At 35.4% G+C, this 15,595-nt stretch overlaps 1 protein-coding gene across 2 annotated transcripts in view; it reads right to left on the bottom strand.

Annotated features, from left to right (window-relative positions):
* The window catches only part of NLGN4X (neuroligin 4 X-linked), a 162,049-nt gene that overhangs the window by 98,297 nt on the left and 48,157 nt on the right, over positions 1-15,595 (bottom strand). For both annotated transcript variants that reach the window (XM_058042814.1, XM_058042805.1), the window contains exon 3: positions 12,031-12,870. In XM_058042814.1, the coding sequence (XP_057898797.1) occupies positions 12,031-12,502 (472 nt within the window). In that variant the 5' untranslated portion in view covers positions 12,503-12,870. The remainder of the gene's footprint in view (positions 1-12,030; positions 12,871-15,595) is intronic.

A 15,595-nucleotide genomic window follows, 5' to 3' on the forward strand; every position in this document is an offset into this window, starting at 1 on the left:
AATACTGTACTCAAGAGTAATTTATTAGTTGAGAGATGATGAAGAAAATTAAAGGACTCACAGAAACATTCCAAGCCATTTGTTGCATCTGCAAAGAGCATATTTTCTTCCTAAGTCCACTTATGACTTCTTGCTTTCAGTAAACTTTATGAGAAACCTATTAACTCTGCATCATGTGTTAGTAACAACCTTTTTTCATTCCTCAGAAATTTAGCTGATCTCTTCTGAGTTTAAACAGATTACACTGAGAGCTTATATGCCTTACCCAGGCACAAAGTTTTCCCCACCTTTCAGTATTTCAATGCCTTGGGATCTTCTTTAGGCACAAGTCTTATTTCCTTATTTCCCTTTCCTTTTAACTCTTGGAAAAATTCTATTTGCTTTCTGATTTCTGACTACTCTGTGAATATTGAGAGTAAAGAATTAAATACAAACTTTGATAGCAAGGCTTCAATCTTCTATCACTACATGACGCAAAGCAATTTCTAGATGCCTTAGCTTTAAATATCTTCACCCAATTACTTAAATACATCGTGGTACAATGGCTCCCAAATCTATTGCCCTTTAGACCTTTCAGAGTTTTGCTTGGAGGTTACAAGACAATGCAATGACATGCAAAGTTCTGCCAGTAAATGGATCACCAAGGGGAGTAAGACAGATCCTAAAAAAAGCTATGCACACACAGAAAAAAAGAAATACAGTCTTTTATGTTATAAGTATATGGGAAGTAACTTGAGCCTTTTGTCACCCAGAGGAATTTCCTTTTTGCAGTAGTTTCTAATCCTAATCAGAAAAAACCCTGTGATACTCATTTTCTAAATGGAATAATACCAAGGCACAAAGGCAACAGATGATCAATCTCATGTCTCTCTCCATTAGACCTCAGAATGCCTCAGTGCCAGTGTATATAAGCAATACAGTGGTTTTGGTAATTTATTTAAAAAAAAAACTAAACAGCAAGCAATTTTACTTCAAATTTCTTCTCTATTAAACAAAAAAAGCCTTGTAATAAATCCATACAAGAAATTGAGAAATTTCTAGGTAAAGTGGTACGTGTTTGTAGTTCCAATTTAGGCTTACAAAAGAAACACAAAACAGAAAAGTCACCAAAAAAAGTAAGTTACTTGCGCTAAAGCAACACTTTTGCTTAGTACATCATGAAGGAAAAAATGCTTAAATTAGGTCTACTTATAATGCAGAAATAACTGGTTTATACCGGTTTATACTGGTTTTAGGAACTAACAGTGTCTATCTTATTATTTGTGCTGACACAAAATAGGAAAAAAGATCACAAGAAGAAAAAGTACATGAATATAGACAGTCAAATCCAAAAGCTATATATTAGAATTTGAAATAATCAAGTTAATTATCCCAACACTAAGACATTTTGATTTACTATATTAAATATGCAAAACAAGCATGGTAAAGTAACTTGCATTTAGAAGTTTGATACAGTGTTATGAAGGAACAAATTCAAAAGGAGCACTCAAAAATGGAAGAGGCTATTAATTTAATAATATTTTTAAAATGTGATACATGCAGATACTTGTAAATTAGTTATAAATTCTTCATTTTTCTGAAGAAAAATAGAAAATTAAATTAATCATTACAATTTCAAAGGTGCTAAAACCAGAAAATTACTGCTTGAACTAAGGCAGGAAAAATGTTACATGATGGAAATCTTTCACAGCCTTCTTAGATGCTCAGGCACTTTTCTACAAAAGTGTACGTTGCACTTAAACAACAGACACTTAAAAAACCCTCAAAAGTCAGTATCTGAACATCATCCTTCCCCTTTATTCTTGCAATATCCAAAACACTTTCTGGGCATATTTATACATGGGGGGTGGGGTGAACACTTCATGATGACAACTAAAAATTCAAGGAAGAAATGTTAAGCTAAAAGTTAAAAATGAAAACAACAGCCAACAACAGTGAGGAAATTAAGCAAACCCCAACTCACTAGAGCAGGATGCATTAGGATCCCCATGTACTATCCTATAGGCCAAATGCAGCTTGGCAAGCATAGCTGAGCACTGAAGGAGTCAGGTACAGAAGAACTAATACATGAAGGAGAATCAGGCTTTCTCTCTTTGCTTTATCTTTTATATCCACTGGGTATCTCATATATACATAGCTACCCTTCCTAAAACTATTTAAGAATCATAGCTGCTGTTTTCTCACCTACTGCTGCCCCTTGTGACTTTATGATTTAAAAATAGATAGGGAAGAATATCCAAATAACACAATTTTTAGAAATGGAAACTGAGTTTACACTTACTTTATAGTATTACTTTTTACAGTAAGCAAAGGGATTCATTTATAAAATGATAGTGGTCAAAGCAGGTAAGAAGAAGTGGTTACAAGGAATAGCAAAATTGGATAGAGAAGAAATAAAGCTTGAACACCTCTCAGCAGTTTATTTTGAAAATGGACACAGGTAAGAAAAATTTACCTACTTAATCCATCTACTACGGTTTACTTCTGGGAGTAACACTAAAGTCAATATGGATAACCCTGTGAGAATGAAAATAAGAATATACTGTACAATATAACTTTTAGCAACTTATCCCACTCTTTAAGTTCCCATTAGTGCATTTATTTGTATTCAGCTATTTCTTCAATTTGCTTTCACAGAAGTATTCCTACCGAGAGATTGTTATATGGAGCTGCTCCTTTTGTGCAATGTCTGTGTCACCTTCTTTGACTTAGCTCTACTTTCAGGCAGTTGTTAGTGACAAGGCATAGCAGTTAACCCATAGGGATGGCTTTATGCATCATCACAGTAAAAATCTGATTTGATCCAACTCCCAAGGACCCACCCTAGACATCAGTTGCAACTCAGCCTATTGTATCTAGTTCCTGAAGGCAGAACAAGGTCTAGGGTTTAGGTAGATGAGAAAAGCACCAAAAATCCTTAACACCATAAAAAAAAACAAAACAGTTTGTTTGAATCAGATACATTATGAATCTGAAAGCAAAGTATTTTGGAGGGGAAGCCCTCCAGCATTAGTGTAATTTGGCACCTTGTATGACATAGTGCAGCTTAGTTATATTGTTGATTCCAACAAAGTGATAGCAAAAACTTGAAAGATGCTTTAAGTTAGAATGAAACTTCAACATGCTTAACATTTTTGTCTCAGTGAAAGAGAAGAAGGCAAAACACATTTGGTACTTCACATGATTGAGCTGTATAACTATAAAACAGAAGATAGTAAGAAAATGACATTCATTTAAAAAAATCTTCTTTCTTTATATTTTGGATTTGAAATGGAAGGACTAAATCAGTACTTTTTAAAGCAGGAATGTTTGTACTAACTCATCACAACCAAACACATCAAATTCTCTACTTTGGAATCTGCTCTGCCATTGAATGCCTTGCAAGTATTATTCAAGTTAAAAACTGGTGCATTTCCAGTATGCTTACTACCCAAACATTTATTATTTTACAATTTAAAAAAGATTAGTTTTGCAAAATTTGTCAGTGTGAGTGCATGTTTTGCTCTGAAAAGTCCTATCCCTTGTATAAATTCAACAGTCCACAACACCAGAATCAACACTGTCAACTTTATTAACTTTCAGCTTGGGAAAGGTGGAATCAGATCCCTACCTATCTGTTTAAACAGTAAAAAAACAGCACCTGTTTGCATGCTTTACTACTGCAATCACCAGCATGATTTGTGTCTCTCTTGATTCCCAGGGACAGAAAAAAATGAGTTTGCTGGAAACTTGTGCTCCCTCTGGTGTCTGAATGAAGCATGAAAAGCCAGCAAAAGCACTGCCATGGGGGCAGTATTACAAATGCAAAATGATTTTTTTTATTTCCTGGCCACCCTAAAAATACTACATAAAAGATAATTTGTTACCAATTTATTTGAAAGAGGATGAAGTGTATATATTTGGATTGGGTTTTCATTTGCCCTACTGCATATTTAATAAAACAGACAATGTATCCATGATTTCCAGCTATGATGGCTTGTAAACATTACCAGTGACTAATTGAATAGTCATTTGAATCTGCACAAAGCAATTTCCCCTCATTAGATTAAACATGTCACACCCTGTCAATGAAAAAATCTACTTAACATCAACCCCGCAATTATAAGCATTTTGGAATGAGGAACCAGAAATCTATTTGTAATTAAAATTCCCTATATATATAGTGTAGGAACTTGGCTTAGCATTGCAACTAAATTTATTCTTCACTAAAAGTTTGCCTACAGCAAGAACTGTAAAAGAAAATTTTCCCCTCTATTATAACAGATTTTTAACACATCAGTACCAGATAGCTATAAGCATTAGCTCATTTTCACGGTTTCATAATAATTATTTCTTATTGTTTGTCTCTTTGGTACCAAGAGCAAGGTCCAGACTAATAAAAGCCTTAAACCCCAAGAACATAAATTCATCCATATTTCTTCAGACAATATTACAAACACAAATGAAATTTGCTATCATTAAATTTCTCTTTTTCCCTTTTTTTTCTTTGTTCTATTTGGATTACAACTAATACATTCAACTAATACTATCCTAAAATGTAAGCATATGTAATTGATTACATGCCATTCTGAGAATTTTATCTGGACTGTTAAGCAAGAAGCACTGAATAAAGGCCAGAAATATTCTTTCCCTCTAAAAACAATGGCAAACCAAAGTACTGTGCAAAAAGCTATGTTCAGGAGAAATTTTTGCCTTTGTTTCGTTTATGCACAATTTTTTCAGGAATCCTGAGGAGGAAATTATGAGCATTTACTTTATTTCTGACTTGTGTTAATTTATTTTGCAGATGCCTAAACATTTGCAGAAGAGAATTGTAAATGTTCCTAGTTGACAAACTACCTATGATTATCACATTGATGTGGGTACAATTCCTTGAAATATTTTCACAGATATGACTGATTTATGAGCCCTGTGATTTAGCTGAGCTATTCAGCATGTGTCAGTTTTGTTTGAACCTGCAATTAATGTGCAAATTAAAGGAAACTGAACCAAATTTGAATGAAAAGATACAAATAGCTTTCAAAACTTTCAGACCAATGCAAAAAACACCTGAAGGAAGAGCAGTGAGGCCACAAAGCCTTTACAGGAAACCAAAGCTGATACAAATGATGCAGCCAAGACGCTGATCAGACCTGACTGCACATATTCTGCACTATTCACCACCCAGAACCCTGCCAAGGGCCCACTGCACTCCCCTAGGACAGGGGCACTGCCTCAGTGTTAGCAGGTATCACACTGATTTGTGTTTTGACAGCAAGCAAAGAGACACACAGAGAACAGCAGCAGCTTACAAAGACACGTTTTTCAGGAGTGAAGCATAAAGCTGCATTTAAAAACAAAACAAAACCCCCAAACAAAACAGAGAAGAAACCCCAAGCAAACGCACAGGAAAAAATCCAAACCAAACCAAAAAGCGCCCCGAATAGACAAGAGGGAGTCAGTAGACAAAATTAAGTTAATTCTGATCTGTCTCATCACTCACATGACTAAAGACTTTTTCATCTGTGACACTGAGCCAAATGGCACAGCCTCCACAATTCCAAAGGCACTGTTCTTTAACTAAATGGATAACATTAATTTGCGTTTGCACAAGAAACGTTGATTCATCGTGTTTTAAAGGACATTTCCCCCCCTCCCCATTCTAGCAGGTTTTTCAATATGAGGTAATGATGAGACTCCAGGAAATGGTGCCAAAAATCCTGTTGGGATTAACTAAAGTCATATTGAATGCTGAGTCTTCTTGCAAGGCTTCAGTGCATATCAGTTCCTGAGAAGGCCATTTGGGTGCAATCCTGTAAAGTGCCTGTGGAATGGGCAGCTCCTGGGGGAAAGGACAGCATTTTGAAATTAGCAACTAAATCTGAATTTATCTCTAAGGATTTAAGAACTTTATTTCATCTAGATTAGAGTCCTGTTCCTTGGTGTCAGAAGGTATTTGCGACTGTTAAAAGCAAGAATGTGAAATGAGGGCCTGGATTACCCACAGCTTTATCCTGGTAGGCAGAGAACAGCCAGACATATGCCTCCTCCTTTCTCACAGATGCCACAATATTTCTGGATTAGGAGGAGGGGATATATTGGACCCTAACAGTGAAAGAATTGGCTTGAGGCAGTCTGACACAACAGGGAGTTTATCTTTCACAATGGAGAGCAATTTTCTCTCTTATCCTAAAAAGTATATATTTATGTTCAACTGGTATTATATGCAATAATTACAACATTGCCATTTTATATTGTAATTATTATCTATTATCAATCTTTCTCACCCTGGAAAGAAATACAATCATTTTACAAAAGCATATGTCTTATTTTATGTAATTTTTATATGTGTTTTTATAAGCTGACATGGATTTACATAATAAAATTGTAATAATTAATTTTAGTTTTCCAGAGTAGAAAAAAAAATGACTGAATGGGCGGGGATTAAAAATAAACCAGTCACCAACAAAACCTATGGCAATACTGAAACTGAAAACAAAGTTTTTTTTCCTCCTTGGTTTTTATTCAGAAGAACATTATTTGCAATCTGAAACTGTTTAAACATTATTTTCTATAGAAGTCCTAAGTATGATTTAAAACAAATTTAAAATATTTTTAGAATTAAATAAATTTATTTAATTTGCTTTTAAAAATATGTCAGAAAACATAAGTAAAACTATATGTTCCTATGCCAATTACAGAAATTATAATTTACTTTAAAAAATATGTTGTAAAGATTTTGAGAAACAATAGAAACTATAAACTTATATACAAGAGATATTGGATTCTTAATTCCTTAAAGCTATATACATAAATCCTTGCTTCGATTTCTTAAGTAGCTACTTATATTTACAAAAGTAGTGAAGAGATAATAGGACAATCAAAATTTTAAGATTACCTGAGAAGTGTCTGATATACATATACTGAAACCTAAAACTACATAAAGTTTAGGAAAATCTATTGTCTAGAAAATTGAGTTTATTTGGAAATTACAAGTTATTATTAGCATCACCTCCTAATAATTCAACAAAAATTATGTTGAACATATTGCAACTATCTTGCTCACTGTAACACTATTTTTATGTATGACCCTATTTTTACATTTGATCCCTTATTTCTCATGGTAACAAAGAGGCCATTGATTAGCTTACTTTTTTATTCTATGCCATCAAAATGAAGAGCCTAATCTTTACACTATCTTTTTCTTTGCCTCAAAGAAAAAAACCCCAATTTTTATCAATTACATTTTATTAGGATAATTTTGATAAAAACGTTTTTTCCACATTAAAGACATTGTACTCAACAGCAATTGCAAGAAGGAAACTGTAAGCACTCAATTATATATTAAGCAGCAATTATTCATTTCATAATATGCAAAAGGGACAGTCTGAGGCTCATCTTCTCAATCAGCTTTGCTCAAATTTTTCATTTTGTTATTTCTCAGCCAAATAGACAGAGTCAAGAGCTGCAGGTATATTTAGTCAATCTCTACCAGAGAAGGAGCAGTTATCTCTCTGCTTTTACACAAGACTTTTTTCTTACTGGAATTCCACAGTTAAATCCTGGGCAAACCTCAGTTCCAATAATCTAAAGAAAAATTATCACCTACCCATTCAGCCTTAATAAGTGTCATGGCCTCCCACCTTTTGTTGTCACTTCAGCTGTATTTATTCTGAAGTAAATGAAACAAGCAAGAAACAAGAAGATGCTAAATCCTTCATTAGTTAATCTGCAACAGATACATAGTGGATAAAAAGCCCCACCCCTGTGTAAAATATTCACTCTATCCATATGCCGAAATAAGTAAAAAGTATATATGCTTCCTATTGATCAAGCAAAGACAACAAAAAGTAACCTTTATTATTTTCATTTTTGATCTGAGCGTAGCAGGTTTTAGACAGACATAAAATTATTTGTTCTTGTTGGGTTTTGTTCTTTTTTGCTTTACTGTATTGATTAGTTTTTAAATCTTGCTTTGTTATTAATAAAATTTTGAAGTTTATAATGAAATAAATACAAATTAAGGATCTTTTCTGGTTTTTTTCTTGTTATACTTTTTTACCCTGGTTATGATAGGAGTTAGCAATCTCCTTCAGAACCCACAGATTCAAATGATAAAGGCCAGGGATTAAGCACAGCCGATTAACAGTCTGTGTCCTCTTCAATCTAGCATTTCCACTGTAGATAAACCCATATTCAGACTGAAGATATAATAAACACACTGTCCTCAATATCATCTCCCTAGATGACCTCCTCAAAACTGACATTTAAGTATTCTTGTGGAAAATTACAGTTCATAGTAACTGCAAAAGCAGCCTAGACAATATACACCCACAAAAATAATATTGCAGATCAAGCCAAGTGTTTAGAAAGCAGAATGAAAAAAAATTATAGTTTCACTATAAATATTTGATTTGCTTCAGTTCTGAGTAATTTATTATTACTATAGGTTTGACATATAAAATAAAAAAATCTTCTTAGATTTTATTACGTGCATGTGTGTCTTTAAAATAACTGCAATATTATTTATACTTATGAACAAAAAATAAAAAATCTCAATGGATCACAGTGGTTGCAACTTTTTTTCCCTTCCAAAGGTGAAAGAAAACATACAGTGAAAATCTCCAGCCATCTTAGATACTCTGAAATAGAAGTATTACTGTAAGGAAAGCGACACCAAAAAACACTTGTCTAGTGAAAAACTGCAAAAGAATAAAAATCTACAAGACAGAATTGCAGTATTATTCTTTTAAGTATGTATATTGACTTGTATGATAAATAATATTTTCACCTAAAATGAAAAAAACAACCCATAAAAAGGATGATAGTTTTTGCTTTGTAAGGACATGTTAACATAGGAAATTCTGATGGGATTCTCCTGCTATCTGACATTTGAAATCCAGCATCTTCTCAGTCTAAAGAAAGGCTAGGATTAATACAGACACAGCAGAATATGTAACACATTATTTTAGTTTCTTAACCTAGAATCTCAAACTATTTTAAGGAACTATAGATTTATGTTATTTAATTTCCTGGTACTTCTTCAGACACAGCAGTAACATTTCAAAATCTTTTAATACAGCTAACTAAACTTATCTGTCTAGTTAAAGTGACTGTATTCTGCTATTATTCCCATTAGTTTATCATGGAAGGATTCTAGTGAAGCAATTCTGAAATCAGATGGAAGGATATATTTATTAGTCATTTATTTGTGCATTTATTAGTCACACCTTTATTGAAAGTACATGGTCAAAATTTGGTTTTCTTTCACCAAACCACAAAAATAATAAGAAACAGGTAATGCTATTTACTGAAAAAGAGCTGCAATAAAACAAAACAATGAAAAAAATCTCCAAACCTGAGCTTTTGTTTAGTTATTCACCAGAATTGCTTTGAAGTAAGCACTGCAAATGACTGCAGTTAATTCATTAGCTGTTGCTCTATTCTTTTCTCCAAAGTTTAAAAAAAAAGTGAAAAAAAATTATTCAGAGTAAGTTTCATAATCAGAGCATTTATTAGGTTTGGATGATTCCAGCCACCTTTTCTTCTAGAAAACAATTTCAAAGCTCTTTTAAATCAATCTATACTGAAGAAAGAATTGAAAATGTGAATCTAATTCAAAGTCACTCACTTTGAAATCTTGCTTCAAAAACTAATTTCATGGTCTGTTTCCATAACAACATAGATTATTTTTGCCAACTAGGACTCATATAATGAAGCATAACATCTTTAATCAGATTGTATGCACTACTATTTATGACTGTTTAGAGTGATTTGGAGACACACTAACTCAGAGCATCTGATTTGTAGGTTAGTTCCCGTGAAGAATCTTTATGGTCAGAAGATCACATATATTCCTCACTAAAAAGCCTCTGAGATTTATTAATTAGTGATAAGATAAACAGCATACAATTAAAACATTGTGTACTTAATAAATTAATTTTTAATGTTCTTGTTTCCCAATGGAATATTTTAAAAATGTTACTTATATTGTAGAGGAGCAAACTTACCTTCAGCTCATCACTAACACAAACCTTGTCATCTCATTATTCAGCTACATTTTTATGCATGTGTTTGTATTTTCAACTGGAGATATAAAAGCAACTTTATACCATTTACAGGCTATTTAAAGAAAATATAAAATCAGGAAGAGCAAACCAGGCTTTTTGTAAAAGTAAGTGGACAAAAATGTCTACAGAATGTGAAATTAAGTTTCTCAGTCCTTTCTACTTTACATCTAACAGCCAATGTCATTAGCTATTACAGCAAGATGACTGTTATAGGTTGCTAGTCCTTCAGCTCACAATATTTTACTACTTTTCATTTGATATTAAATATTCTTTTCCTAGATGTTCACATATATTCTCCCATGTCTAATCTCCTGTATCCTCTAATTAATAAATGAAACACCCCATTATTAGATTGGAGGAATGTATTATTTATTAAAACTGGATTCTAAAATAAGACCGAGCAAGTAGAACTGATGTTCCTTCAGTGAGAACAAATAAAATCTTAAACCCAGAATGCTTTCTCAGGGCAAGCTTACCCCAGTGACTAACTAAAAGATGAAGGCTAAAATCCAGAACATAAACAAATTTGGGAAAAAAAATATCTATTTCATGATCCAAGGAGTAAGAAGGAGTCCAATGAGACTGGGAGAGGGAAAGAATTGAGTTGTAAAGACCTGCTCCTTTGTCTACTCACAGGGGCACACACACATACACACACACATGGACACACACTCGTGCACACAGAGCCCCATAAACACAGCTTTCCTTTCACAGCACTTTTCCTCTAAGCACCTTGGTAGTATTTACGTTTGCAAAGCTCTCAGTATTCCCAAACCGTACTCCTTTGTTTTCAGCTTTCAAGTTTTTGCTTCAGCTGATGGGAACAGGAAAAGAAGGTGGTATGTTTATTGCTGGCAGACAGCTTGGAAATTCTGAGTAAAGAAGCCAATCAAGGCAGAAGGATTATAACAATCAAAGTAGAAAATTTGCATATTTAGAGTATGGTTACTGAGAAATAACAATGCCTTGGTTGTGTAAATCAAACCCTCAGCAAAAGTGAAGGGGATTTGCATATCTGGGAGAAATCTTTCATGTTATACATCCGTAACTGCATTCTAATTAGCAGAAAGCACTAGCTTTTAGTGGAATATTAAATATAAGTGCTAGTACTATTTTTATTTCCTTATGAAATAATAGACTTAGCTTGTTTGGGGCCTGATGAAAACAGGTTTTCTTGCCTGTAGGTAGTAATACTATTCAAAACAACCAAAGATACATTCATCATGCCACACAGCTACAATTTTTAAGATTGAGATCATGCAAATGTTCAAAGAGTTCTGTATTACCAATTGTGTTCTTCCTTTTTGTCTATAGAAAGTGGCTAAAAGTAGCTCTCTTGAGAAAGTATTGCACAAAACAGATGAAAGTTTAAAGCCATCTCTTCAAATCTGCATAATAAATCACCTTGACTTCATTTTAAATTTAGCAAATGAAGAAAAATAAGCTGGACTGAAAAGTTTCACAGACAAAAATCGTAAAAAAGCTCCTGCTGATGGAATTCCTGTAACAATTTTCTATGATCTATTAAAATCAAGCAGAGTTAACAGTAGGCCCAGAAATTTTGTAATAAAATAAAGAAAAAAAATAGGTAAATTCTTCTTTGAAACTTAGCATGTAACAGGATGTTTGTACCATTCATACATGGAAAAATTACTATATTACTTCAGGTTAAAGAGTATTTTCCCTTTCCTCTCTTGTGAATGATTCTCAGCTGTCTTTTAGATGTAAGTTTAAGGCTGGCTGACGTACCCTGGCCACTACTCACAATCAAACTGCAGGTTGGTGTTGCACTGAAAAGTAAGAGAGAATCTATGCAAGCATACTCAATCTACAAAGTATTATTAATAATTCATATTCAGAGGCATTATCCATTTCCATAGATAAAGCATGGATGAAACCCAGTAAGATGCTCTGAAGACCCAGACACTCCTCATAAGGTGAACCGGTGAGCACGCCGCAGTGTGGGTCTCAGGGTACTTACCATCCTCTGTGGGCACATAGATATTCAAATACAGACAGTCTTCATTTTGATCTTGAACATATGTCACCACAGTATCCAGATTGGCTGTAAACCACACTGGCAGCATGTCGTTGAGCAGTGACCTCTCATCCAGGTACTGCGGGCACACAGCGGCAAACTGCGTGGCGTTGCGGACACCCGTCCAGGACGACGGTGGCTCCGGGGGCTGGAACCGCCTTTCTCCCGTCGGAGGAGAAGCATAAGGAACACCCAAGTACTGCTCCACTGGGCCAAGGATCTCATTAGGCAAAGGTGTTCTTAACCCACGGATTTTGCCATAATTCGTTGTAACAACTGGGTATTGTGCTTGGCCATCAATGAGAGTAAATCTTATAGCTAGTGCAGTTATCCACAGGAGGAAGTTAGAATTCAACATGACACACACTGGTGTGAAGATCAAAGGCAGCCATAGGAGTCCCATTGGTTTCGACATTATTTAAATCAACATCAGCAGGGCTCTTTTTTCCACGGCCAGGAGAAATTATTCAGTCAAGGAAAATGAAAACTAATAAAAAAGTAGTCAAAAGGAGATGAAGCGAGGGAAAATGTATCTTTGTTCAGGCAACAAAAAAACAAAAGCTGATGTGTGGTAGGTGCCTCAGCTGACTGGCTGTAGACAAATCCCAATGTCAGAAGAACCAAGGGAGTGTTTGCCCCTAAGGCCCATCCCAGACTTCAGTGTTGAATTAATCCTGGCAACACACAGCACTTCCCGACAAGTAGAGCGGTGAGAGATCCACAGTTATTCCACTGCCCCAGTGAAATGGCTCCTCTCAGTGAAGTCCAGCCCACTCAGTCAGCCTGCGGCCAAGAAAAAACAAACAATTCAAATCAACAGACACATTTATGCTGGCACAAACCTTAAACAAAAAAATAAATAAATATAAGAAAAAAAAGGCTATAAAAGTTATATTCACACACTACTTCCATGACAAGGCCCACAAATGTTTTATGAACTTTAGATATCATAGTCAGCTATGTGTTTCCAAAGATATGTAAGTTCAGAGAGCTAAACTTGAAGCCATAAGATTATTCCACAAAACAAATTTTTCTGCTTCTCTATATGCTTCAAACCAAACTACAGACCAAACACTTCTGACTTCAGAAAGAGTATCACATTCAAGTGCTAGCTTGAGGATATTTTCTGCCCTAAATAAACAGAATCTTCTTTTTAAGCCTCTTTGCACTCCCACAGGAACCATTCATTACTTTTGTTTCCTGTATTGGATAATCTCTTTTTGCTATGAGTTGACAACTAGAGAATATTTTTCACAGACATGACTTCTTTTCTGTATGACAATCTAATTTACCTCCATCTAATTCAGAAATTCCAATGAATGCAATAAATGATTAGTTCAAATCAACTGTGAGAACAGTCAAAATGAGATACAAATTTATTATTTTCATTTTTTTTCCTATATCTGACAGAACAATGGAAAGCTAAAAGAAAAAAGAAAGTATGCTACAATCTCTTAAGTCAGCTTTTGGCCTACATAGTGTTACAATTATGTAACATTACCTGCTTGCACTCTCTTCTTTTATTTTTAAATAGAAGGCAATTAATACAATAATTCTGAAAATGTTTAATGAAATGCAAGTCACCTGCATGTATATGCTAACCATTACAAGTGTACAAATAAACACACATCAACATTCTACCTGCCCAAATAAATTAGGAACTTCCTTTTTACCCATTACTCAACTCAGAAGCACAGACAATAATTTCACAGGTAAGAAAATTCCACAAGCAAAAATTCCTTGTTATAAGAAACTGACACTGATACCTTATATTTGGTAGGATGAACACACATGTATATATCAAAATTATATTTAAGGGGACAAGCAGGTCCTGTTTTCAGTAAGGTCTCAGACATGGAAAATAATCTGAATGACAATTTATTCTCTCAAAACTCCTGAAATTTCATTTTGCCACTCTTACCACAAAACTGTTGAAACACCAGAAGACCAGAGGCCAGAAAAATACCAGATACATATTACGTATGATGGACCAAAATTTCTACTGACATTTTCTCTAGGACTTGCAATTTCAGCACCATTTTTGAAGGACAAATCATTAACAGCTCTAATTTTCATGTCTCCAGGGGCACCACCAGGTCTATCAGTCCCTGAGTTACGATGGAAGGAAGTTACGAAGGAAGTTATGAAGGCAGGAAGCCCTACACCCAACCCCACACCCAGCCTGGATCTTGGCCTCACTGGGTCCCCAGGCAGACCTTGGACCTGACTCCCCACCCTGCCTGGCCTTACAATTCTTGGGTGGTGGCAGAGTCCTGTCCCTGTCCTCAGCCCACCCTCAACGGGGAACCTTAGCAGTTCAGAGTCTTGCCCTGCCGGCTGTGCAGTGCCCACAGCTCCTGGGTCATCCTCTCCCATGGACAGCCCCACTTCAGCTGCTCCCTGGCACTCAGAGTGGTCAGCCAGCAATGGGTCTCTCAAAATTCCTCCTCAAGCATCACTTTCCCTTTTGATTTTTGCTACCATCTTTAACAATGGAAATCAGCAGCAGGTGGTTGATTTTGAGTAGCATTCCTCTTGCTCTGTCCCATCCTAATTTTAGCACACTTTACTGATCATGCAGCACAAATCAGATTTTCCAGTTATATCTGTGCTTAGGGAAGAGCAACAGATCTTATTCCCTTGACACCCACACTGCAGAAGTTTATAATGACATTCTAAGAAATGTGGAATTCAGCACTAAGAAAATTGACAAGGTGGAAGGAAACACAGTGATCCAGATGATGAAAGATGGATAGAGAAAAAAAATTTCTGGGCAAACAGCAAGCAAAAAAGAGAAAACAAAACAAGAAAAGAAAAAGGAATGACAAATAAACCATAGTGAACATATTACCAGCAGGGAGAGAACCAAAACTGACAAGATGAAGGAAATCCTCAGCTGATACAGCAGAGAGAATATGCAATTGTAAAAAATGTGATGTACTAAATAGTATGGCTTTCTTGGCCACCTGGATACATGCTGGCTCATACCAGCCAGCTCTCAAACAGCACCCCCAAGTCCCCTTCAGCTGAGCAGCTCTCAGGACACTGTTCCCCAAGCCTGGAGCATTGTAACCCAACTGCAGGACCTTACACTTGGCCTTATCAATCCTCAGAGAACTGATCTCAGTCAATCCAGCCTGTCGAGTTCCTTTTGCAGAGCCTTCCTACGCTCCAGCAGATCAATACTCCCATCCAACTTAGTATGATCTGTGAACTTACTGAGGATGCATGTGATCCCTTCCTCCAAATCATCAACAGAGACATTAAACTGGCCCCAATACTGAGCTCTAGGTAACACCACTGCTGACCAGCTGCCAACTGGATTTAACTCCATTCAGCACCACTCTCTGGGCCTGACTATCCTGCCAGCTTTTCACCCAGCGAAGACTGCACCCATCCAAGCCATGAACAGCCAGTTTCCCCAGGAGAATGCTGTGGGAGACAGTATCTAGTGCTTTACTGAAGTCTGGATAAACAAAATTCACAGCCTTTCCCTTATCCACCAGCC

Source organism: Melospiza georgiana, chromosome 2, assembly GCF_028018845.1.
Source record: "Melospiza georgiana isolate bMelGeo1 chromosome 2, bMelGeo1.pri, whole genome shotgun sequence".
NCBI classification, from domain to species: Eukaryota; Metazoa; Chordata; class Aves; order Passeriformes; family Passerellidae; genus Melospiza; species Melospiza georgiana.